The sequence below is a fragment of the Podarcis pityusensis genome (genome assembly GCF_964106645.2).
Source record: "Podarcis pityusensis genome assembly, chromosome: 8".
In the NCBI taxonomy this organism is placed as follows: Eukaryota; Metazoa; Chordata; class Lepidosauria; order Squamata; family Lacertidae; genus Podarcis; species Podarcis pityusensis.
In genome coordinates, this window is record NC_138033.1 from 8,247,924 (window position 1) to 8,274,249 (window position 26,326).

General features: G+C 48.9%; 1 protein-coding gene across 1 annotated transcript; it reads right to left on the minus strand.

Annotated features, from left to right (window-relative positions):
• Positions 1-306: 306 nt before the first annotated feature.
• AP2S1 (adaptor related protein complex 2 subunit sigma 1) lies at positions 307-16,938 on the minus strand. Its single transcript, XM_081019510.1, has 5 exons — positions 16,783-16,938; positions 7,167-7,316; positions 5,489-5,602; positions 3,463-3,522; positions 307-967 (listed from the first exon to the last, which is right to left on the minus strand). The coding sequence occupies exons 1-5, from the start codon at positions 16,783-16,785 to the stop codon at positions 866-868; spliced, it is 429 nt and encodes a 142-aa protein (XP_080875636.1). The 5' UTR covers positions 16,786-16,938; the 3' UTR covers positions 307-865.
• Between the last annotated feature and the right edge of the window lie 9,388 nt (positions 16,939-26,326).

Here is a 26,326-nt window from a genome sequence, read left to right on the forward strand (position 1 = left end):
GTGAACACAACAAATAAATCAGTTTTCTGGATGCCCAAGTAACTTTGAAGTAGTTTGTAAGGCTGAGGTACTCCCCACCTCGCAATGCCTGTTCTCAGTGGCTGGCCAGATGCCCATGGAAAACCCCCCAAGCAGGATTTGAGCACAAGAGCTGTGGTTTCCAGCGACTGGAAACCTGCCATTACTGTACGCGGCTTCTTATTAACCTACGACGTGTATTTGGTGCCAAGGCTTCCAAGCGCCAGGTGAAACCATCCTAAGGCTCCAGGAACGCCCTCCTATCAAACATACACGAGACTCTCTTGGTGGGGGTTTAAGTGTCCCATAGATGCTTTATTTAATCGGTACATCACTTTACTGGCAGTACAAACACTCATCACGCACACTCACACACACTTATGGTCCCTCTTCTACGGCAGACGCGGCACAACACTTTTTTTTCTTATGTGAATGGACGGGGTGCGGCGGGGGGGGAGCAGCAGGCTGGTGACTTGAAGGGCAGAGACAGAATGTTGTGTTGGGATGGTAGCACGGGGAGGGTGAGGTGACGCCAGCTATCTCCACTTCCCCACTCCCACCTTTTTCCAGAAAAGCAACCCAGCCCCAACCAGCGGCCTCTCCGCCCCCTTCGCATGTTCAGCCCCTGCAGAAGGAAGCGCGGCTAGGAATCCGAACTAGGAATGCCAATTCAAGATGTCCCCCTCGCTTCCCGCAAACCCCCAGCTACAGGTTAAGTGGCAAAAATTTGCTCCGGGCAAGTCACTGATTCAGGGGACCGGGGTGAAGAGAGATGAGCCCGGGGGGGGGGGGGTAGCGGCAGGATCTTGCCAGGGGGGAGATCCGAGGCAATCTACTTCTCCGCTCCTCATTCCAAGGATTGCAACATGAGGAGCTGCTTCAGGACCTTCGTCTGGCTGGTCTCTCGGATCTCGCCGGCTAGGAACATCTCGTCTACTACGGTGTAAACCTGCAGAGAAAATAAATGCGTTCCTCCTCTTAGAAAGGGGGCGCTGTGCGGGATCCCCTGGAAATTTCGTTGTCCCCGAAGGGGGCAATGACAATAAAGATATTATTATTATTATTATTATTATTATTATTATTATTAAAGAATCCAAAGCAACGTGTGTCTGGACTTCTCTGCCACCTTTCCAAAAGGGAGCAAAGGAAGTTCTTAATGTTTTATACAGTGGTACCTTGGGTTAAGAACTTAATTCGTTCTGGAGGTCTGTTCTTAACCTGAAACTGTTCTTAACCTGAAGCACCACTTTAGCTCATGGGGCCTCCCGCTGCAGCTGCACAATTTCTGTTCTCATCCTGAAGCAAAGTTCTTAACCCGAGGTACTATTTCTGGGTTAGCGGAGTCTGTAAACTGAAGCGTCTGTAATCTGAAGCGTCCGTAACCCGAGGTACCACTGTATTTTACTATTTTTTACACACAGTGGTACCTTGGTAGTTGAACTGCTTGGCTCCCAAACAAATCGGCTCCCGAACACCGCAAACCTGGAAGTGAGTGTTCCGGTTTGCGAACGTTTTTCAGAAGACGAATGTCCGCCGCGGCTTCCAATTGAGTGCAGGAAGCTCCTGCAGCCAATTGGAAGCCGCACCTGGCTTTTCAAACCCTTTCGGGAGTCGAACAGACTCCTGGAACGGATTAAATTTGAGAACCAAGGTACCACTGTACGTTGTAAGTTGCCCAGAGTGGCTGGGGAAAGCCAGCCAGATGTGCGGGGTATAAACAATAACATTATTATTATTATTATTATTATTATTAAGGGGCGCAAGGCAGAGCCACCCTCTGGTAGCAGATGGCCCAAGTGCAGGACCCAACACTGCTCCAACCCCACCCACCGGGGAGGTCCAGGTTTTGCCCAGCTGGTTGCAGCTTCCTGAACGTCCGGACTGGGCCCCTCTTCCTGCCTCCTACTCCACAGCAAGGCCTTTCCTCCCCTTGGAAGCTCTTCCTTGCTCCACACTCCTTGCGGTGCATGAATTCTAGGCCTCCAGCTGGCAGGGAAATTTGGCCTTTTGCAGGCTGGGTACGTCTCAAGTCCCATCACTGTTGGATGTCTCACTCCTAGGCCTCACCCTTCCTTGACCCCCTCTCTGCTCCTCCTCTCAAGGTGCCAGAAGCGAGGCCAGGAACACAGAAGCTTCTTTCAGCGGCCACTGAATCAGATACAGATAAAGTGCAGCCTTAGGCAGCTGTCTAACACCACCTTGTGGGCAGGGCTGGCACCAGCAGGTCACCCTGCCCCATTCTTTGCTGGCGCTGTGCCCTGACTGTCTCAGAAACAGCATTTTCCTCAATTACTGTATTTTTCGCTCTATAAGACGCACCAGACCGCAAGACGCACCTAGTTTTTGGAGGAGGAAAACAAGAAAAAAAATATTCTGAATCTCAGAAGCCAGAACAGCAAGAAGGATCGCTGCGCAGTGAAAGCAGCAATCTCTCTTGCTGTTCTGGCTTCTGGGATAGCTGCGCAGCCTGCATTCGCTCCATAAGACGCACACACATTTCTCCTTGCTTTTTTGGAGGGAAAAAGTGAGTCTTACAGAGCAAAAAATACGGTATTTATTTTAGTTTTATAATAATAATAAAATTTTATTTATATCCCAGCCGAAGCAGGGCTCAGAGCGGCTAACAACAATAAAAGTAACACAACATTCTAAAATCAATTCAATTTAAAATCAATTCAAAATCAAATTCATGGCAACCAATGGGCTAGAGTTCTGAGAGGAGTAACGAAGGAGGGGGTCAGACTGCGCCTTGGCCAAAGGCCTGGTGGAACAGCTCCGTCTTGCAGGCCCTGCAGAAAGATGTCAAGTCCCGCAGGGCCCTGGTCTCTTGTGACAGAGCGTTCCACCAGATCGGGGCCACGGCCGAGAAAGCCCTGGCTCTGGTTGAGGCCAGCCTAACCTCTCTGTGGCCCAGGACCTCCAAGATGTTTTTGTTTGAAGACTGTAAGGTCCTCTGTGGGACATACCAGGAGAGGCGGTCCTGTAGGTATGAGGGTCTTAGGCCGTATAGGGCTTTAAAGGTTAAAACCAGCACCTTAAACCTGATCCTGTACTCCACCGGGAGCCAGTGCAGCTGGTATAGCAGCTTTAATTTAATTTAATTTAATTTAACAACATTAAAGAGACAAAGAAGACATGACCCATGTAGGTGCACAGACTTAGCAAAGCACAACACCCCTTTTCTTTAAGGATGGCAAGAGTGTGTACCAAACCGGCATTCTTCCCCTTTTATTTCAGTGGCCCTTTTAAGTCAATTCCAATCCCATGGTTAGTTTTTCATTGAATTTACCTCTTAAGCTCATTGTGCAGCGCCTGTAATCATGCGGCATATGAACTGTCAGGCTAGATAACACAAGAGCCCCAATCTTTTTTTATCCACAAGCGCGGTTTGTTTTCCTTCCTCGTTTTGCCTTATTGGAAAAGGGTCAGGGAACAAAAACCCACCTTGTAGAAGTTGAAGACGAGGTCGAGCTCACAGACGTTGTGGAAATATTCATTCAGCACCTGGGAAGAGAGGAGGAGGAAGGGAGTCATGATTTTGGGGGGCCACAGTCATGCGCAAGGAAGGTGCCTAACATTTGCAAGGCCAGTCATAGCTCAGAGGTGGAGTGCTAATTTTGCACAGTTCTGGCATGTCCAGTGAAAAGGATCAGGAAAAGACCCTTATCTCTGCCACTTTGAATAGACAATACAGTGGTAAAAGGTAAAGGGACCCCTGACCATTAGGTCCAGTTGTGACCGACTCTGGGGTTGCGGCGCTCATCTCGCTTTATTGGCCGAGGGAGCCGGCGTACAGCTTCCGGGTCATGTGGCCAGCAGGACTAAGCCGCTTCTGGCGAACCAGAGCAGCGTACGGAAACGCCGTTTACCTTCCCGCCGGAGTGGTACCTATTTATCTACTTGCACTTTGACGTGCTTTCGAACTGCTAGGTTGGCAGGAGCAGGGACCGAGCAATGGGAGCTCACCCCGTCGCGGGGATTCGAACCGCTGACCTTCTGATCAGCAAGTCCTAGGCTTTGTGGTTTAACCCACAGCACCACCCGCTCTGCCACTTTGAATAGACAATACAGTGGTACCTTGGGTTAAGTACTTAATTCGTTCTGGAGGTCCGTTCTTAACCTGAAACTGTTCTTAACCTGAAGCACCACTTTAGCTAATGGGGACTCCTGCTGCTGCTGCGCCACGGGAGCCCGATTTCTGTTTTCATCCTGAAGCAAAGTTCGTAACCTGAAGCACTATTTCTGCATTAGCGGAGTCTGTAACCTGAAGTCTCTGTAACCTGAAGCGTCTGTAACCCAAGGTACCACTGTATTGGGATAGGTGTTGAAAACTTTCGGGGGGGGGGGGCATCTTCAATTTCTGAAGGCGTGCCATGGACACAACCCCTCCTGGTTGCTTCCCGCCTCCTGCCCCAGGTCACTCAATCCTCCTCCTCGCCACAAGACAAACAGAACAAGAGGACATCTCTCTGCTCAGTCCCCTTTCACTTGTACCCCCCCTGCCACTCCACTCCTATGCTGGCGTGTCCCTTAATAAAAGGACATAGAACTGAAAAGAGTTATCTCCTGCTTGGACTACTGCAATGCGCTCTACGTGGGTCCAGCTTTGAAGGTGACCCGGAAACCACAACTAATCCAGAACGCGGCAGCTAGGCTAGTGACTGGGAGTGGCTGCTGAGACCATATAACACCAGTCCTGAAAAACCTACATTGGCTCCCGGTACGTTTCCAAGCACAATTCAAAGTGTTGGTGCTGACCTCTAAAGCCCTAATATAACAACAACAACAACAGTAATTTATTATTTGTACCCCACCCATCTGGCTGGGTTTCCTCAGCCACTCTGGGCGGCTTCCAACAAAGATTAAAAATACATTAAAATGTCACACATCAAAAACTTCCCTGAACAGGGCTGCCTTCAGATGTCTTCTAAATGTCAGGTAGTTGTTTATCGCTTTGACATCTGATGGGAGGGCGTTCCACAGGGCGGGTGCCACTACCGAAAAGGCCCTCTGCCTGGTTCCCTGTTGCTTTGCTTCTCACAATGAGGGAACCGCCAGAAGGCCCTCGGCGCTGGACCTCAGCATCCAGGCAGAACGATGGGGGTGGAGACGCTCCTTCAGGTATACAGGACCGAGGCCATTTAGGGCTTTAAAGGTCAACGCCAACACCTAAACAGCCTCGGCCCAGTATACCTGAAGGAGTGCCTCCACCCCCATTGTTCAGCCGGACACTGAGGTCCATCTCAGAGGGCCTTCTGGAGGTTCCCTCACTGGGAGAAATGAGGTTACAGGGAACCAGGCACGGGAGCACTTGATCACACAATCTTCCACCCAGAGTCTAAAGTGGTACCGTTCAGAAATAATTTACCACCTCATCTGCGCTGGGGCATCGCTTATCATGCCTGGGTGTGAAAGCACTCATGCGTGGGCATTCTTAGGGCACAGACTTAAGCCTGCAGGTACTACTCACCTCCACAAAGTTGTGAATGGCTTCTAGGTAGGCGAGGTTGTTGTCGTTGACATCCACACAAATGCAGAAATAAAGCCCTGCGTAGCGCCTGTAGATAATTTTGAAGTTGCGGAACTGGGGGGGGGGGGGGGAGAGAGAGAGAGAGAGAGAGAAAAGGTGATGAAAATAGCGATCACTGGATAGAAGCACAAGGTGGTGTCTATTGCAGGTTAGGGTAGGACTGTGGAGACTGGAAAGGGGAAAGCCTCCTATTGCTATCCACCTAGCGTTGAAGGACTATACAAAAATGACCTCAATAGGCAGAGGTTGGAGGGCCATCTGTCATGGATGCTTTAGCTGGGATTCCCGCATTGCAGAGGGCCGGACCAGAGCCTTTGGGGTTCCTTTCAACCCTACAGTTCTATGATTCTATGACCCATTAAAAAGGTCTTTATTCTTGCTTGCTGTGCAACCGCAGGTGTCAATACAAGTACAGTGGAACCTTGTTTTCGAGCATCTTGGAAGCTGAACAATTCAGAACCCGAACACCAAAAACCAAGAAGTAATTGCTTCCGTTTTTGAACGTGCCTCGGAAGTCAAACGGCTTCCGAGGAGCGTTTCTCAATTTTTTCAATGGATTTTGCCAACCGCCCATTGATCCTCGGTTTTTGGACGTTTCGGAAGTCGAACGGTTTTCCGGAATGGATTACGTTCAGAAACCGAGGTTCCATTGTAACAGAGTTTGGCATTCAGAGAATATGCACTTCTAAGATTACTTTAGATTGTAATCCTGGTGGTTTTTTAACTGCTCCGAGAGCCTTTTTAGCCAAAGAGCAGGATAAAAAATACTTTCAACAAGTAAATAGCAGTGTCTTCTTCCCCTTGTCCTTCAAATTCCTAACTGGCATAAATACAGATAGATACAGTGGTACCTCTGGTTAAGAACTTAATTTGTTCCGGAGGTCTGTACTTAACCTGAAACTGTTCTTAACCTGAAGCACCACTTTAGCTAATGGGGCCTCCTGCTGCCGCCGCGCCGCCGGAGCCCGATTTCTGTTCTCATCCTAAAGCAAAGTTCTTAACCCGAGGTACTATTTCTGGGTTAGCAGAGTCTGTAACCTGAAGCGTCTGTAACCTGAAGCGTATGTAACCCAAGGTACCACTGTAGAGGCTTTTGCTGGTGTTTTATGCTGTAGTGGAAGCTGGCTCCAGGACTTTGTGACACCTTGAGAAACACACGGTACAGTGGTACCTCTGGTTGCGAACGGGATCCGTTCCGGAGGCCTGTTTGCAGCCTGAAAAGAACGCAACCCACATCTGCGCACGCACAGGTCGCAATTCGCCGCTTCTGCGCATGACATCATTTTGTGTGTCTGTGCATGCGCGAGTGGCAAAACCCAGAAGTAACCCCTTCCATTACTTCCCGGTCGCCGCGGGATGCAACCTGAAAACGCGCAACCTGGAGCCAATGTAACATGAGGTATGACTGTACTCAGAAACACAGAGATCAGGCAAGAGGGTGCTCACACAGCAAAGGATGGCAGGTAACCCAAGCCTTCCAGGCAAGCCATGTTACAGCTAAAGGTCCTAAGAGACTCTGCCCTTCAATCCCCTCCGCCGAAGCCAGTTCGGCCTGCGGAAGGCAAAAGCACGACAGCTTCATACGCAAAGGAAAGCTGCAAGCAAACAGAAGCGTTACCTCGACAAAGTTGGTGTGCTTTGCGTCCCGCACAGTCACAACAGCATGAACCTCCTCGATGAGCTTCTGCTTCTCGTCATCGTCAAACTGCATGTACCACTTGGCCAGGCGCGTTTTGCCAGCACGGTTCTGGATCAGAATAAAGCGAATCTGTAGGAGAGGGAAGAAAGCAGCATCAAAGATACCTGGGATTTAATAAGCACTCTCCAGACTACTGGGATGCGGGTGGCGCTGTGGGTTAAACCACAGAGCCTAGGACTTGCCGATCAGAAAGTCGGTGGTTCGAATCCCCGCGATGGGGTGGGCTCCCATTGCTTGGTCCCTGCTCCTGCCAACCTAGCAGTTCGAAAGCACGTCAAAGTGCAAGTAGATAAATAGGTACCACTCCGGCGGGAAGGTAAACGGCGTTTCCGTGAGCTGCTCTGGTTCGCCAGAAGCGGCTTAGTCATGCTGGCCACATGACCCAGAAGCTGTACGCCGGCTCCCTCAGCCAATAAAGCGAGATGAGTGCTGCAACCCCAGAGTCGTCCACGACTGGACCTAATAGTCAGGCGTCCCTTTACTCCAGACTACTGATACCCGGGACATGCTTATTAAAAAACAAATTACAGCTGAGAATACCCTTTGCTCTTGGGTATTTGTTTGTACAGTGTGCAGGGGTAGAGAATTGCCTATGGTCACTGTCGGAGTATCCTTTCTTATCAGGACACAAGCAATGTTCGAAATTCCCCAGGCGCCAGGTGCGTTTTGCAACTGGCACAGGTTCAATTGCGACCAAGTGGAGATCTCTGAATGCCAGGTTGGCAAATAATCTCCAACCTCTCAGGCCCTACTCTGACATTCTAACCACTGCACCAGACTGTCTTCCTAGAGTACTTCTGCTATGGGGCAGCTATATAAATTAAATAGGTAAATAAATATGGGGAAAGCAAAATATCACTTAGAGAAGGCTCTGAAATATTTTCCTGGAAGCTTGTATTTGTTTTATTCTGGATTCTTTTAATGTCTTGCAAACCGCTTTGAGGTTTTTTCTTTAAATTATAAAGCGGTATAGAAATGAAATGAGGAACAACACCACAAAAATCACATTGCAAAAGAAAGGCGCCTAGACATTTCGTGGTGACCATAACCTAGCTTTAAGGTGCTATTTGGCAATTAGCTTATTTATCTGAGTTTCTAACACTGGACATAAGCCAAGAGCTGCCGCTCACTCAGAGATAAAGGCCTGACTACCTTGGGAACAAGCCTCTGCACCGTGAATGGCTGGGCCAAGCGTAACTAATGCACACACACATTGTGGCTTCACCCCCCCCCCCCCAAAAGGCTGAGTGGAAAGGAGCAAGGACAGAGCAGGCACTCGCACAAAGAAGCAACAGGCCTCCTCCTCAAGGCATGGATGCCTTGGGACAGTTGTTACTCATTTCCCACAATGTATTACAGAGCCTCCCAAGAATTACAGCTTATAGTTTAACGCTCACTTTAAGCTCAGCGGGCTTTATGCCCAAGCAAGCCTGTACAGCAGTGGTGTCCAAACTTTTTTCAAAGAGGGCCAGATTTGATGAAATGAAGGGCCGTGAGGGTAGACCAAAGGGCCAACCAAGGTTTTTGACCTTTTTTTTAGGATTGAAGTTATCAAAGTTTTTTTAGGATTTCCCCCCAAGAAATAAACTGACACAGGGGGCCGGATTAAACCAACCGGATTAGGCCTCCGAAACGCCTTCACATTCCCATTGAATGATCCCCTTCCTTTTTGGGGGGGCATTGTGTTGTCCTATTACTCGGAGGCTTGCAAAGATGCAAATCAGAGACCACACCTGAGATCACCCATTTTCCAAATTAGCCTGAGGGCCAGTCTAAGGGATAACAGCCGTGCAGATTTTAACTTTTTGAAAAATGCAAACATTCACAGGGGTTCTGAGTCTTCCTCCCAACATGGGGGCGGTTTAATGCTGAAACTCAGCCTTTGCCAACCTGGTGCCCTTTGGATGCACTACAACACCCCTCACATTTTGGCTAGGGCTGGTGGGAGGGAAACTGGGCTGTTGAAGGCTCTCCTGACCAGAACAGTTCCTGCCTCTCTTGCCAGATCTCCCAGCTGCTTCCTTCCCCTTTCCTCCCCCTGACTTCCTTTCGCTGTGTTGTGCATGGATTGTGCTTGAGGGTGTCCCTAAAGAACAGAGCAGCTATTTCTGGTCAGCCTCCATCCATGTCTCTTCATGCCTAGTGTGCTCAGGAGATAGGAAAGGGACCCACCCTGTATGGAGAAAGCCAGCCCAGCAGAATCAGCAAAGACAAACAAGGGATAGCTGGCTATCTGTTCCAGCATCACGTGATGTTGCTTTTTCCAAAAAATAAAATAAAAAGAGGCTGAACAAGCGTCTACACCAGGGATAGGCAACCTGGGGCTTGGGAATTTGTTCATTTCTCTCCCCCCCCCCCCAATATAGTCCGGCCCCCCACAAGGTCTGAGGGACAGTGGACCGGCCCCCTGCTGGAAAAGTTTATTGACCCCTGCAGAAAATATTCCTACATCTAAAGAAGCCCAAGAAGGCTATGGTTTGTAGCTAGTGTGAGTCCTACTCAGAGTAGACCCACTGGAATGAATGTGCATAATAATAATAAATTTTTATTTATACCCCGCCCTTCCTGGTTCGAAAGGAAAGGGAGTTCATGATGGCTGGGAGTTTGTTAAGAGGGAAATACTAAAAGCACAACGTCAGGCAATACCAATGAGACGGAAACATGGAAGGTGCCTAAAGAAGCCAGGGTGGCTATCTAAAGAACTTTTAACTGAGTTAAGATTAAAAAAGGATGTGTACAAAAAATGGAAAAGGGGGGAAACCACCAAAGAGGAATTCAAACAAATAGCCAGCACGTGTAGACACAAAGTCAGAAAAGCTAAAGCACAGAATGAACCCAGGCTTGCTAGAGAGGATAAAAGCAACAAAAAAGGCTTTTATGGGTATGTTCGTAGCAAAAGGAAGAACAAAGAAACAGTGGGGTCACTCAGAGGAGAAGATGGTGAAATGCAAACAGGGGACACAGAAAGGGCTGAACTCCTCAATGCCTTCTTTGCCTCAGTCTTCTCCGATAAAGAAAACAATGCCCGACCTGAAGAATTTGGAGCAAATGATTCAGCAGAGGAAACACAGCCCAGAATAACTAAGGAGATAGTACAAGAATACTTGGCTAGTTTAGATGTATTCAAGTCTCCAGGGCCAGATGAACTGCATCCAAGAGTATTAAAAGAACTGGCAGATGTGATCTCAGAACCACTGGCAGTCATCTTTGAGAATTCCTGGAGAACAGGCGAAGTCCCGGCAGACTGGAGGAGGGCAAATGTTGTCCCTATTTTCAAAAAGGGGAAAAGAGAGGAACCAAATAATTACCGCCCAGTCAGTCTGACATCAATACCAGGGAAGATTCTGGAGCAGATCATTAAGCAAACAGTCTGTGAGCACCTAGAAAGGAATGCTGTGATCACCAATAGTCAGCATGGATTTCTGAAAAATAAGTCATGTCAGACTAACCTGATCTCATTTTTTGACAGAATTACAAGCCTGGTAGATGAAGGGAACACAGTGGATGTAGCCTACCTTGATTTCAGCAAGGCATTTGACAAGGTGCCCCATGATATTCTTGTAAAGAAGCTGGTAAAATGCGGTCTTGACTATGCTACCACTCAGTGGATTTGTAACTGGCTGACTGACCGAACCCAAAGGGTGCTCATCAATGGTTCCTCTTCATCCTGGAGAAGAGTGACTAGTGGGGTGCCACAGGGTTCTGTCTTGGGCCCGGTCTTATTCAACATCTTTATCAACGACTTGGATGATGGACTCAAGGGCATCCTGATCAAATCTGCAGATGACACCAAACTGGGAGGGGTGGCTAACACCCCAGAGGACAGGATCACACTTCAAAACGACCTTGACAGATTAGAGAACTGGGCCAAAACAAACAAGATGAATTTTAACAGGGAGAAATGTAAAGTATTGCACTTGGGCAAAAAAAATGAGAGGCACAAATACAAGATGGGGGACACCTGGCTTGAGAGCAGTACATGTGAAAAGGATCTAGGAGTCTTGGTTGACCACAAACTTGACATGAGCCAACAGTGTGACGCGGCAGCTAAAAAAGCCAATGCAATTCTGGGCTGCATCAATAGGAGTATAGCATCTAGATCAAGGGAGTAATAGTGCCACTGTATTCTGCTCTGGTCAGACCTCACCTGGAGTACTGTGTCCAGTTCTGGGCACCACAGTTCAAGAAGGACACTGACAAACTGGAACGTGTCCAGAGGAGGGCAACCAAAATGGTCAAAGGCCTGGAAACGATGCCTTCTGAGGAACGGCTAAGGGAGCTGGGCATGTTTAGCCTGGAGAAGAGGAGGTTAAGGGGTGATATGATAGCCATGTTCAAATATATAAAAGGATGTCACATAGAGGAGGGAGAAAGGTTGTTTTCTGCTGCTCCAGAGAAGCGGACACGGAGCAATGGATCCAAACTACAAGAAAGAAGATTCCACCTAAACATTAGGAAGAACTTCCTGACAGTAAGAGCTGTTCGACAGTGGAATTTGCTGCCAAGGAGTGTGGTGGAGTCTCCTTCTTTGGAGGTCTTTAAGCAGAGGCTTGACAACCATATGTCAGGAGTGCTCTGATGGTGTTTCCTGCTTGGCAGGGGGTTGGACTCGATGGCCCTTGTGGTCTCTTCCAACTCTATGATTCTATGATTCTATGAATAGGCTCTTGCACGTGGGTAGGCAAACTAAGGCCAGGGGGCTGGATCTGGCCCAATCGCCTTCTCAATCTGGCCCACAGACGGTCCAGGAATCAGCGTGTTTTTTACATGAGTAGAATGTGTCTTTTTATTTAAAATGCATCTCTGGGTTATTTGTGGGGCATGAGAATTCCTTCATTATTATTTTTCAAATATAGTCCGGCCCCCCACATGGTTGGAGGGACGGTGGACCGGCCCACGGCTGAAAAAGGCTGCTGACCCCGATCCACACCATCCACTTTCCTCATCACAGAGGCGGCACGACAGCGGTGGCACACCTCCCGAGAGATCTGGTCCCAAGTATGACAGCACTGTCCTAATGCAGCCTACAGGAGATCCACTGCCCTGTCACCTCCCAAAGGATACTGCCTGGGCATAAAAGCTTTCAGGGAATGAGCAAGCTACAGGGAAACACAGGAGAGGAGGGCAGTGCAAGTTCGGCGCTGCAAGAATCTTTGCGCTCCAGCCCAAAGTGCAGGCACGCATGGGTCACTCTCTCCCAAGGTTCTGTCTCCCACTGCATGGGTCACTTCTGACACCAGGTGGCACCCTACATTCTCCACCAGGGGCCAATGTGGTCCTTCAAAGCGCTGTGAGGGACGCTGGTGGCACTGTGGTTTAACTCACAGAGCCTAGGACTTGCCAATCGGAAGGTTGGCGGTTCGAATCCCCGTGACAGGGTGAGCTCCCGTTGCTCGGTCCCAGCTCCTGCCAACCTAGCAGTTCAAAAGCACGTCAAAGTGCAAGTAGATAAATAGGTACCGCTCTGGCGGGAAGGTAAATGGCGTTTCCGTGTGCTGCTCTGGTTCGCCAGAAGCGGCTTAGTCATGTTGGCTACATGACCCGGAAGCTGTACGCCGGCTCCCTCGGCCAATAAAGCGAGATGAGCGCCGCAACCCCAGAGTCGGCCACGACTGGACCTAATGGTCAGGGGTCCCTTTACCTTAAAAGGTATAGGACCCCTGGATGGTTAAGTCCAGCCAAAGGCGACTGTGGTGTTGCGGCACTCATCTCGCTTTCAGGCTGAGGGAGCCGGCGTTTGTCCACAGGCAGCTTTCCGGGTCATGTGGCCAGCAGGACTAAACCGCTTCTGGCGCAACGGGACACCATGACGGAAACCAGAGTGCACAGAGACGCAGTTTACCTTCCCGCCACAGCGGTGCCTATTTATCTACTTGCACTGGCGTGCTTTCGAACTGCTAGGTCGGCAGAAGCTGGGACAGAGCAACGGGAGCTCACTCCGTCGCAGGGATTCAAACCACCGACCTTCGGACTGGCAAGCCCAAGAGGCTCAGTGGTTTAGATCACAGTGCCACCCGCGTCCTGGCTGTAACATCCCCTTGCACTGTGAAACACCATGCCTGAATTGAAGCTTCCGCTCCTTCGATATTCAGACGTCAGCGAATATTCTGTAAGCAGAAACACCCATGGAAAAGACTCTGCTTGGCTGCTTGCGTTTCTTTGCATTAAAAAATAAATAAATGCAGACACCCAAATTAACAGATAGTGCCCCTTGTTATCCAACGAGCTTGTTTAGCGGATATGCGTTTCCACGGAAAAGCCACAAGGGAAATGAGAGTTGCACAACTAACAGACAAATCCTTCCCTTTAGAATTTCTCCTCCCGCAAGAATTGACAAGAGAGGAAATGCCACAGATCCGCAAGCATGTTATCTCTCTCCAGAATTCTCAAAGACAGATGCTTCCAAAGAATACTGTGTTCAGGCCCGAGCATACGTTTTTAAAAAATAAATTATAAAATCAGATCTTAATGCACATTTTTAGGAGTGATATTCAAGATCTGAACCAGAAAAAAAACATGTTATGATTTGCATATTATTCTAGTATCAAGAGACCAAAAAGAAATCTACTTTGAAGCCACACCACAAGCTAGGAGCACAGCTCCATCCACACCACAGCTGAAGCGAAGCAAAGACCTCACATTAAGAAATGTAAAGATTCCAGGTAACTCAAGCAAGCAAGCCAAGCCACAGAAAGAGGCCAGTCTCCGCCCCACTCTAATGAAGTGGACCACTTCCAAAAAGGATTTGCACAATATCCAGCTAGAAGAGTTTGACAAGGAACTCTTTATAGGAATACAAGTTGTAACAAACTCTACTGAACCCAAGAAGGGCGGGGGGAGTTGCAATATTTAGCTAATAAACCACAACCACTCTTTTCACAAATCAAAAGGTTTGGATGGCTTATATCAGGCAGCACAACTTGCTTTTCTAAAAAGTTTGTTTTTAATGTAAGTGCAGATGGGAAGCAAAATAACAGAACGCCTTTTCTAAAATGGTTTTCGCCAAGATAAAACAAGTATATTTTTACCTGCAGAGATATTATCTTATTGATAGGCAAATGTAGAACAGTTTAATCCTCTTACAACTGACTAAGATTCCTTGATTTATGTGACAGACCAACCACAAAAGAACAGAGTCCCTCTGGAGACTGTGAAGTCTCCTTCCATGGAGGTTTTTAAGCAGAGGTCGGATGGCCATCTGTCATGGATGCTTTAGTTGAGGTTCCTCAAAATGCAGGGGGTTGGAGCCTTCCAACTCTAAAACTCTATGATTCTATTAAAGGCACGCCATAATCTTGAACCCACTGTGTCTGCAATGCACTACACCAGGGGTCAGCCTGGTTTGAATCCCCGCGACGGAATGAGCTCCTGTTGATCTGTCCCAGCTTCTGCCAACCTAGCAGTTCAAAAGCACGCCAGTACAAATAGATAAATAGGTACTGCTGTGGCGGGAAGGTAAACATCCTTCTACTCATGTAAAAACACCAGGCAGGCCCCACAAATAACCCAGAGATGCATTTTTAAATAAAAGGACACATTCTTCTCATGTAAAAACAGGCTGATTCCCAGACCGTCCGCAGGCCAGATTTAGAAGGCGACTGGGCCGGCCCCCAGGCCTTAGGTTGCCTACCCATGCACTACACTCAAGTCACTGGGTTACAAACCATAATATGTTGCAGTGGAAATATTGGCATTTCTGGATAATTTCACTTGCTGGGTTTCCTAGAGAGCACTTGGTGATCAGGGGGAAAGGGAATAGGAAGAAGAAAAGATGCAACTTCTATGAGCATGGACTGCTCTCTGCCCTGAAAAACACCCACCTCCTCTGCATGTGCCAGTCAAATGGGGCACTACCACCATCTCCTGTAGGCATCTTCTAGCTACTTTCCAACTATGGGCAGCACTTGCACATCCTTCCTCCCAATAGGAAAATCCCACTAAGTCCATGCACACTCTCCAAGTTGCGCATCAAGAGGAGGATTCCGGTTTATTGTTATTTATTTTGCAAATTTATAAACTGCTTTGCAGCCCCAAAGGCAAAAGTAAAGCACATTTTCTAGAAACAATGAAAACAATATAAACGATACAGAACAATAAAGCCATAGATGTACAGTTAATATTTCAGAAATGCCTGGATCAAGCACAGGGAAAGCCTGCTTAAAACTTTACTGTTATCCCACCAAATCCTTGCTTCTGACAGTGGAGGCAGCGCATAGCCGTCATGGCTAGCAACCATTGAAAGCCTTCTCCTCCACAAATACTCTCTCTCCCCAACCCACATACCCCTTGCACATTTGGAGCAGAGGATCATAGAAAGCTGCCTTATACCAAGTCAGAAGAACCAGTGCCCCATCTTGCTCATGTACTGCCCACTCCAGCCTTTGCTCAACCTTTGGTCCCATCATCCCTAACCATGGCACCCTTCTATCTGTGGACGATGGGAGTTGTAGTCCAATGACGAGAACAATGGCCTGGCAAAATAAAAATCCTTCCAGTAGCACCTTAGAGACCAACTAAGTTTGTTATTGGTATGAGCTTTCGTGTGCATCTGAAGAAGTGTGCATGCACAAAAAAGCTCATGCCAATAACAAACTTAGTTGGTCTCTAAGGTGCTACTGGAAGGAATTTTTTTATTATTATTTTGTTTCGACTATGGCAGACCAACACGGCTACCTATCTGTAATGGCCTGGCAGTAGTCCTCTGGGATTTCAGGCAAGGAGCCTCTCCCAGCCCTACCTGGTATTGAACCGTCGACCTTCTGCTTGCAAGGCAGGCGCTCTAAACCACTGAGCTATGGCAAGGTTGGCGCAGCACGCCAGGTGATTTAAAGCTCTGGACGCAGGTGGTGCTGTGGGTTAAACCACAGAGCCTAGGACTTGCCGATCAGGTCAGCGGTTCGAATCCCCGCGAAGGAGTGACCTCCCGTTGCTCGGCCCCTGCTCCTGCCCACCTAGCAGTTCGAAAGCACCTCAAAGTGCAAGTAGATAAATAGGTACCACTCTGGCGGGAAGGTAAACGGTGTTTCCATGCGCTGCCCTTGTTCGCCAGAAGCGACTTAGTCATGCTGGCCACATGACCCGGAAGCTGTACGCCGGCTCCCTCGGCCAGTAAAGCGAGATGAGCGCCGCAACCCCAGAGTCGGCTACGACTGGACCTAATGGTCAGGGGTCCCTTTACCTTTACCTTTTATGCCAATGGCCTTAGCAAGGTCGGCTTCAGGATGCGGCCACAGAACCCTGCTGCTCATTCTGCTTGCCATGGGCCGTGGGCTTCTGACCCTGAGAGAAGCATGAGCACAACACCAGAGGCCTACCTTGCAGGGCAATCGTTAGGGCCTTGAAGCATTGCAGCAAATGCTAACATTGAAAATTGGCATAATTGGAATTATCATTATTTCTTCCACCAGCAACCTCTTTCCCTCCCCACACCCAACACCCTGGGCCCCTGGATTTGGGGGCCCCCATTGCTGACCCTGCCTTCCCTCCCCCTCCGGCTGAGCCCCATATTTCAAACCCCTCCCCACCCCATTCTTACCATGGCGACCCCCTGCCCTAAATCCTCTTTCCACGCAGAGCTCGGGGCAGCTGCTCCGACACCCCTCCCCGGACCCTCCCTTCCCACCGGATATCCGGTGAGGCGCACGCCCCGGCCCCCCGGGCAGTCGGGAGTTGTAGTCTTCAGAATGGCTGCAGGAGGAGGAACGCCGTCGAGAGGGCTAAAACCCGCCCCCGCCAGGGCTATACGCCGACTCGGCGTTGCATGCCGGGAGTTGTAGTTCCTCCGACCTGAGCGGTTAATGGGAGTACGGAATGGTCCCCTGAATCAATCAGGGCAAGGCTGCCTCCAGCAGGGGGAGCCCGAGCTACGCGGCGCTCGCGCCAAGCCGGGGACTTGTCGGGAGGAGCGAAGCCCAGCGCTTCGTAGGGCAGGCCCCGCCAGGCCGTTACTTGAGCCCCCGGCTTTGGCAAGGCCTGGTAGGCCCTGAGCGGGGCTGAGGCAAAGGGGGTGCCGCAGAAGGGGGCGCCCTCGCCTCAGGGCAGGTTATTGGAAATGGAGGTTGTTGGAAATGGGTGCCCTTCAAGAGGCGCCTAAAATAAATTGTTGTTTAGTCGTTTAGTTGTGTCCGACGCTTCGTGACCCCCTGGACCAGAGCACGCCAGGCACTCCTGTCTTCCACTGCCTCCCACAGTTTGGTCAAACTCATGCTGGTAGCTTCAAGAACACCGTCCAACCATCTCGCCCTCTGTCGTCCCCTTCTCCTTGTGCCCTCCATCTTTCCCAACATCAGGGTCTTTTCCAGGGAGTCTTCTCTTCTCATGAGGTGACCAAAGTATTGGAGCCTCAGCTTCAGGATCTGTCCTTCCAGTGAGCATTCAGGGCTGATTTCCTTCAGAATGGAGAGGTTTGATCTTCTTGCAGTCCATGGGACTCTCAAGAGTCTCCTCCAGCACCATAATTCAAAAGCATCAGTTCTTCGGCGACCAGCCTTCTTTATGGTCCAGCTCTCACTTCCATACATCACTTACTGGGAAAACCAGAGCTTTTACTATATGGACCTTTGTTGGCAAGGTGATGTCTCTGCTTTTTAAGATGCTGTCTAGGTTTGTCATTGCTTTTCTCCCAAGAAGCAGGCGTCTTTTAATTTCGTGGCTGCTGTCACCATCTGCAGTGATCATGGAGCCCAAGAAGGTAAAATCTCTCACTGCCTCCATTTCTTCCCCTTCTATTTGCCAGGAGGTGATGGGACCACTGGCCATGATCTTTGTTTTTTTGAAGTTTTGCTTCAGACCATATTTTGCGCTGTCCTCTTTCACCTTCATTAAAAGGTTCTTTAATTCCTCCTCACTTTCTGCCATCAAGGTTGTGTCATCTGCATATCTGAGGTTGTAGATATTTCTTCCGGCAATCTTAATTCCGGCTTGGGATTCATCCAGCCCAGCCTTTCGCACGATGAATTCTGCATATAAGTTAAATAAGCAGATAAAATAAATAAAATGCCCCAATTTGCGTGTGAAATATACCTTCTCTCCTCCACCCCACTGTGAAGCAGGGGCAGGCAGAAGGTGGACCAGGATCCAGGGTAGAGCTCTTGGTCGTTTGTAGGGGTTTCCGATTCCCAAATGTTGAACAATGGAGACAACGACCGGGTCTTCTCCCCATTTCTTCTGAGTTAGGGCACAGAAACAAAGGAAATTTATTCATTTATTTTATTTATTTAAAGCATTTTTATCCAGGTCTTCAGCCACAAAGGATCCCAGATGTCAGGCTTGCAAAGGAATCGGGAGGATGGAGGGAAAAGATCGTCCAGGAACTATTATTCCTCAGTTACAGAGTTTTCAAAACGACCAGTTGGAATGGAAAGATTTCTCTTTTTAAATACAGAATGGGGAAAATTTAGAGACTATTTGAAGACACATTGTAAACAAAACTAAAAACATCAGCAGGACTGATATACACATGTGCAGTAGGAGTCAATTAAGGGGAAGATAAGGAGAAATTTGTAAATATATTTGAATTGGATACGCAGCAATAAAAAGATATGAAATAAATAACTGCAGAAAGGAGGGGAGGGAAGTCGAGAGGAAAGTAAATTAAGATGTGTAAAGATTCAGTTTTTCTTGTTTAAGGTAAAGGTAAAGGGACCCCTGACCATTAGGTCCAGTCGTAGCCGACTCTGGGGTTGCGGCGCTCATCTCGCTTTATTGGCCAAGGGGGCTGGCGTACAGCTTCCGGGTCATGTGGCCAGCATGACTAAGCCACTTCTGGCGAACCAGAGCAGCACATGGAAACACCCTTTACCTTCCTGCCTATTTATCTACTTGTACTTTGACGTGCTTTCGAACTGCTAGGTTGGCAGGAGCAGGGACTGAGCAACGGGAGCTCACCCCGTTACGGGGATTCAAACCGCTAACCTTCTGATTGGCAAATCCTAGGCTCTGTGGTGTAACCCACAGTGCCACCCGCATCCCTGATAAATGAGAGAGAAGGCTGCTAAAGCTGGCCTTTGAGCAGGAAAGATGGAGGGGCCCTGCAGATCCATCTGTCTTTGCAGCCTGATGGAATGCTTAGGTGGAAAACCAGGAGTGGGTTTTTTGTGTCGCAGGACCGTGAGTGTAATTCTGATCCTGGAAGACAAATTCCTGATCTTAACAGGTGCACGGACAGAGGCACCCTGTTGCCCATGTACTTTTAAGTATGTTTGAGCCACAGTTTGGGCTTCGGTTGGTGCATCTCAGAAGTTATATTAAAAGGGGGGAACACCCCAAGGTAGATCACCTAAGCCTGATGTCTGCGCTCCCCTACCATGAAGTTTGAAATGAGCAAGAGAGGAGAAGGAAGTCCCCGGGGACTGTGTGATGTAAAGGCAGTGACTTTGATTCCCAGCCTGTCACCCTGAAGCTAGGAAGTCTGGGTGTTGGCTCCTGCAATGAGTCAAACGCTGCTAATTGCTCACTCTATTTATGTATCGTGTCCTGGCATGGGGCTGGCATTCAGAGCAGAGGTGTCTAGGATAAACGTCTGCTCCCCAGCGCGGGCTGACAGCTGCCTCCCACCCTTGCTCTGGCGGAGGATTTCCAGAGGAGCAGAAAGCCAGAAGCAATTCGTAGGTCTGCCTCGCTTAGCAAGAAAAAAAAAATATGTATGGCTTTTCAGAGTGCTATAATACAGACATGGTTTTTTCCTTTTATTTCATGGTGGTGGGGAGCACCATCAAAATATTGCACCATTTCAAAACAACAGGTCCTGGGACTTTCACACCGCTAGTTCTCGTCAGCTACGTGTTTCGGAGAGGCTGTCACTCTCTGGGCAAACACATCCTTTGCATGCACAATGTCCCAACCGCAGCCTCTGGCATCTCCAGTTGAAAGAATCTCAGGCAGCAGATGATGTAAAAGATCTGAGTACTGTACAGTGGATCCTTGGGTTACACACACTTGGGTTACAGATGCTTCGGGTTACAAACTCCGCTAACCAGGAAGTGGTTGCTCCAGGTTAAGAACTTTGCCCCAGGATAAGAACGGAAATCGCGTGCCAGCGGCAGCAGGAGGGCCCATTAGCGAAAGCACGCCTCACCTTAAGAACTGTTTCAGGTTTAGAACAGACCTCTGGAACGAATTAAGTTCTTAACCTGAGGTAGTTTGAAACTGCCAATCAGCCTTCCTGGGTTAGATGGGAGGAACCTTTGACCTATGTTTAAAGCAGATCTAACACAAATTTAAAACACCAGGCTTTCCCCAGAGCATGCCGGGAATTGTAGTTTGTTGGGGTGCTGGGGACTGTAGCTTATGTGAAGAGTAAAGTACAGTTCCCAGGATTCTTTAGCGTAAGTGCTGTGCTTTCATTGCTCAGTATACCCAAATGCTTTACAATCCCATCTCATGTTGGAAAAGTGACCCATTACTTTGGTGGTCCTGGAGAAGCGAAGGATTCCTCACTCTATCCCCAAGGACCTCCGTTGGAGCAAAACCTCCAAGGCCAGCGGAAAAAGTTGGGAAGGAGTCTGTTAAGTTGTGGGTGAACATATCAGACGACACAGCGATTCTTCAGACAGCTCTTGTTTATTCACAGGCCAGAACAGAGCTGAACTGAAGAGTTCAGCCAGCCTGCTTATATAGAGCTCCACTACAACGCAACAGTAACAACTTTCTGTAACTGTCCAATCACTGAACGTCACTTTCAATTCCTTATTTGCATATGTGGACCTGAGTGAAAACTATCTACAGTATCCCCCTGCTGGCCCAGGGTGAGAACTTCAGTACATAACAGAGTCCTAGATGCGCCTTAACTTGATGTTGTATGGAGTTTGCATGGAGCGTTTTGGGGCACCCCCTAGAACTAACCCAGACCTCCACCTTTTGTGCCTTGCCTCTCTCTTGCTGTTCTGAGCCTGTGCCGACTTCCCTAGATCAATGGGAAAGCAGGACATGTGCCCTCTCCCCTTTCCCAGTGGCAGCCTCTTCTCATTTTGGTAAGACAGCAGGGCTCCATCAGGCAAAATCCTTGGGGAGAGTCTGCAGCCATTGCCTGGACCCCCTGCCCCCATATAAGAAGCTGTTGGGATGGGTGCTTGTCTGGATGGGAACCTGCAACCCTCCAGATGTTTCTGGACTACAGGAAAAAAGGAACCTCCCCTCTTGTTTCCTCATTGCCTGCTTGCTTATTTCCATCTGAAACATGTCTGGGCAAAGTTCTGGTCTAGGAAGGAGCAGAGTTCAAATCTCTGTGTCCACGATGAGCCTGGATGAGAAATATTGACACAAGCCTTTGCAGCAGTAAAGGTCACCGCAAAATAAACGGCTTTAGTTGAAAAGTAACAAATATTATAAAGGCTGTTTGCTTCCCCTGTGACTTTCACCGGCTTCTCCCCTTCACCTTTGCAAAGATCTGATCTGAGATGCTCAGAAAGCTGGACCTACCTTTCTTCCTAATCTAATGCCAGATGTGGAGATATAGGGCATTTAAAGGTCATTTGACACACATTTGAAGCACCTGGCTCCCTGCCTGAAATTCCTGTGAACTACAGTTTAAGGGTGCTGGGACTTGTAGCTCTGTGCAAGGGAAACTGCAGTTCTCAGGACTCTTTGGGTGAAGTAAGTAAAGGTAAAGGGACCCCTGACCATTAGGTCCAGTAGTGGCTGACTCTGAGGTTGCGGCGCTCATCTCGCTTTATTGGCCGAGGGAGTCGGCATACAGCTTCTGGGTCATGTGGCCAGCATGACTAAGCCGCTTCTGGGAACCAGAGCAGCGCACGGAAACGCCGTTTACCTCCCCGCCGGAGTGGTACCCATTTATCTACTTGCACTTTGAGGTGCTTCCAAACTGCTAGGTTGGCAGGAGCAGGGACCGAGCAATGGGAGCTCACCCCGTCGCGGGGATTCGAACCGCCGACCTTCTGATCGGCAAGTCCCAGGCTCTGTGGTTTAACCTACAGTGCCACCCGCATCCCTTTTGGGTGATGTGTTTTAAGAGGGACGCGGGTGGCGCTGTGGGTAAAAAGTCTCAGTGCCTAGGACTTGCCGATCGAAAGGTCGGCGGTTCGAATCCCCGCGGCGGGGTGCGCTCCCGTTGCTCAGTCCCAGCGCCTGCCAACCTAGCAGTTCGAAAGCACCCCCGGGTGCAAGTAGATAAATAGGGACCGCTTACTGGCGGGAAGGTAAACGGCGTTTCCGTGTGCTGCGCTGGCTTGCCAGATGCAGCTTGTCACGCTGGCCACGTGACCCGGAAGTGTCTTCGGACAGCGCTGGCCCCCGGCCTCTTAAGTGAGATGGGCGCACAACCCTAGAGTCGGACATGACTGGTCTGTACGGGCAGGGGTACCTTTACCTAATGTCTTTTAAATGCAGTGTGGATCTGAATTTAGGTACCCAGCGCCTTTTCTCCAAGGGATGGAGGAAGAAAATTCGCCTCCTTCCTGCCTCCCACCAGGTAAGAACATGGGCAAATATTTAGCCACCCAGGGCCAAAAACTCCTGTGAGATCCTGCTGCCATCTGGTGCCCCCTTCTCAAGGCCTTTCCTCATGCAGGAGGGGCTTCGGTGTATGGGAGGGACTTGAGGCAGCATAAACAACAGCTGAGGAATTCTAAGCACAAGGCTTGTTTGCCCTTCTTGTTAATTATTATTACGGTTACATTCCATGCTGCTGCCATCTGTTTATAGAGCACTGGTGCTTGGCACTGTACAAAACGAGGCAGTTGATCTTTGTATGACAGAATAAGGCGGCCTGCCAAAGGTCCCATCTAGTTTATTACATTGCTCTCACCACAGCGGCCAGCGTTGGATGTCTGCAGGAAGGATGGAGATCAAGGGGTGACACAAGCAACACCGCCCCCCCCCCGGCCTGGTTACCTGTCCCAAGGATCTGAATATAGGAATTGACCTTCTTTCAAGTCAAAGCATTGGTCCACGATTGGCAGCAGCTCTCCAGGAATATGGACCGCTCCTACTTGGACATACTGATTTAATTTGTTATATTGCTCAGGACCGCAATACCTCAAGGACCGCCTCTTTCCATATGAACCCACCCAGACCCTGAGATCATCTTCTGAGGCCCTTCTTGGTGGCAACACAAGAACGGGGCCTTCTCTGCAGTGGCTCCCTGTTTGTTGAATGTTCTCCCTGGGGAAGTTCACCTGGTGCCTTCATTATACACCTTTAGGCACCAGGCAAAAACGTTCCTTTTTAACCAATGCCTTTGGTTGATTTAATTGACATCCTATGCCCTTTTAAAATGTGGGGGGGGGGGGTTGCAGAGGGGGGTTGTTATTGGGTTGTTGCTTTTATGTTGATTATATATTTTGTGATCAACAAGTCTTCAACATCAACTTTGTTGGACTGGTCATGTTGTGTGGATGCCTGATTATCGTCTTCCAAAGCAACTACTCTATTCCGGATTTAAAAATGGAAAGCGTAATGCTGGTGGTCAAAAAAAGAGGTTTAAAGACTGTCTCAAGGCAAATCTTAAAAAATGTAGTATAAACACCGACAACTGGGAAACACTGGCCTGCTAGCGCTCCAGTTGGAGAACAGCCTTTACCAAAGGTGTCATGGACTTTGAAGACACTCAAACTCAGAATGCAAGGGAGAAACGTGCTGAGAGGAAGGCACGCTTGGCAAATCCACACCGTGATCAACTCCCGCCCGGGAACCAATGTCTCCACTGTGGAAGGATGTGTGGATCCAGAATTGGCCTCCACAGTCACTTAGGGACTCATTGTTAAAGCCGTGTTTATGGAAGACAATCTTACTTGGCTACGAGGGATTGCCAAAGAAGATATATTTTGTGGTTTTATATTTCGATTTTGTTCTGTGAACTGCCTTGAGACCTCCAGGTATGGGGCGGTATATAAATTCAATAAATAAATAATAATAAATAAATTTCCATACCACCATTATCTACCAACGAGCTCAAGGTGCGGTGTACATGGTTCTCCTCCTCCCCATTTCATCATCGCGACAACCCGGTGAGGTAGGCTAGGCTAAGAGATGGTGACTGGCCCAAGGTCAGTGAGCTTCATGGCGGAGCCGGGATTCTCCCAGGTCCTGGTCCAGCACTCTAACCATTGCACCACACTGTCTCTCCTGGGACCACGTAGAATATGCACTCTGCTACCGTGGGAGGGCTCCACATAGCCTCTGCTCCTCTGTTAATTTCTCCACTTATTTAATTTATCATATAATCTGCCTTGCTGGATCAGATCAGGGGTCCATCCCGTTCAGCAGCCGTCTTCTCACAGTAGCCAGACAGATGCCACCAGCAAGTAGGGTAGACTGCCTCTGAACTTGGAGGCTTGATCTATCCATCATGACAAACAGCCATTAATAGACCTCCGCATTAATTTGTTGTAAAGCCATTTACGCCAGTGGTCACCAGGTCACGTTATACTCTGATCTGGAATTCCCTTATTTTTAAGAAGGCCATTGGAAAACCTTTGCTACCCATTAAGCCCCAGAAGGTCTTTATGTGAGCTGACATTAGCTTCTGGTCTGTGTGATGTGATCACTTTCCAGGGGCAGACTCTGTACAGGGCAAAGCGACTCTGCATTATGCAATTAGCGTGCGGGTTATCTATATTAAGAAGCCACATCAATAGTTATGATACATTTACCGCGCTCGTTGTGGCAGAAAGGATTTTAGCCCCAGCTGTCTCGCCAGAACGCTAAAAGCTGTGGAAGCTGTGTCATGGATGGGTGAGGTTCTGCCAGATTTCTAACCAATGCCAGTTTTTAAGTGCAGACAAAGGGACACTTGGTACACTGCACAGCTGAGAGTTTGTTTTTAAATAAGAGTTCTTTCGGAAATTTTGATACCTTGATCTTTTCATCAAGTCACAAAAATTGTGAATGATTAAGTGGGCGGATCAGTTTCTAGAAGCACAGAATTTAAACCTCCAGGTAATTCAGTTTTGGAGCATGAGGCTTTTAATCTCAGGGTTGTGACTTTGAGCTCCACGCTGGGCAAAAGATTCCCGCAGATTCCTGCATGCCAAGGGGGCTGGACGAGATGACCCTTGTGGTCCCTTCCAAGTCTACAATTCTGTGAAAATAAATACAGTGGTACCTCAGGTTACAGACACTTCAGGTTACAGACTCTGTTAACCCAGAAATAGTGCTTCAGGTTAAGAACTTTGCTTCAGGAGAACAGAAATCGTGCTCCGGTGGCGCGGTGGCAGCAGGAGGCCCCATTAGCTAAAGTGGTACCTCAGGTTAAGAACAGTTTCAGGTTAAGTACGGACCTCCGGAACGAATTAAGTACTTAACCCGAGGTACCACTGTATTTAACACCCTGATCATATGCACATTGGTTTGTCAGTCGCACAGTTCAGTGAAGGTTACTCTCAAGTAAATGTGCATAGGACTGTGCTAACAGTGCTTATGTGTGTCTTCTTAGACGTAAATCCAAACGAATTCTGTTGGGCTTACTTCTTAGTAGGCGGGCATAGGGATTGCAGCCTAAGTCTAAATGCACTTACTGGGGTGGGTGTGTGAAGCCCCAGTGAACACAGTGGGATTTGCTTCTGAGTAAACAGAAGACGCGGGTGGTGCTGTGGTCTAAACCACAGAGCCTAGGACTTGCCGATCAGAAGGTCGGCGGTTTGAATCCCCGCGACGGGGTGAGCTCCTGTTGGTCGGTCCCTGCTCCTGCCAACCTGAAAGCACGTCAAAGTGCAAGTAGATAAATAGGTACTGCTCCGGCGGGAAGGTAAACGGCGCTTCCGTGCGCTGCTCTGGTTCGCCAGAAGCGGCTTAGTCATGCTGGCCACGTGACCCGGAAGCTGTACACCGGCTCCCTCGGCCAGTAAAGCGAGATGAGCGCTGCAACCCGAGTCGTCCACAACTGGACCTAACAGTCAGGGGTCCCCTAAACCTTTTAAACAGGCATGGGATTGCATCATAAGACTGCAGTTGGGGAGGGGGGAACTGTTATTCAAAAATGGAAAAGGCAGTAATAATGACAATTCCCTCCCCAACTGATTATTACATTTATATCCCACTTTTTCCTCCTGAGATGCAGAACATATGCCTTGCATGCTGAAGGTGCCATCATTTCCAGTTAAACGGGAGGGTGGGAATGTTGC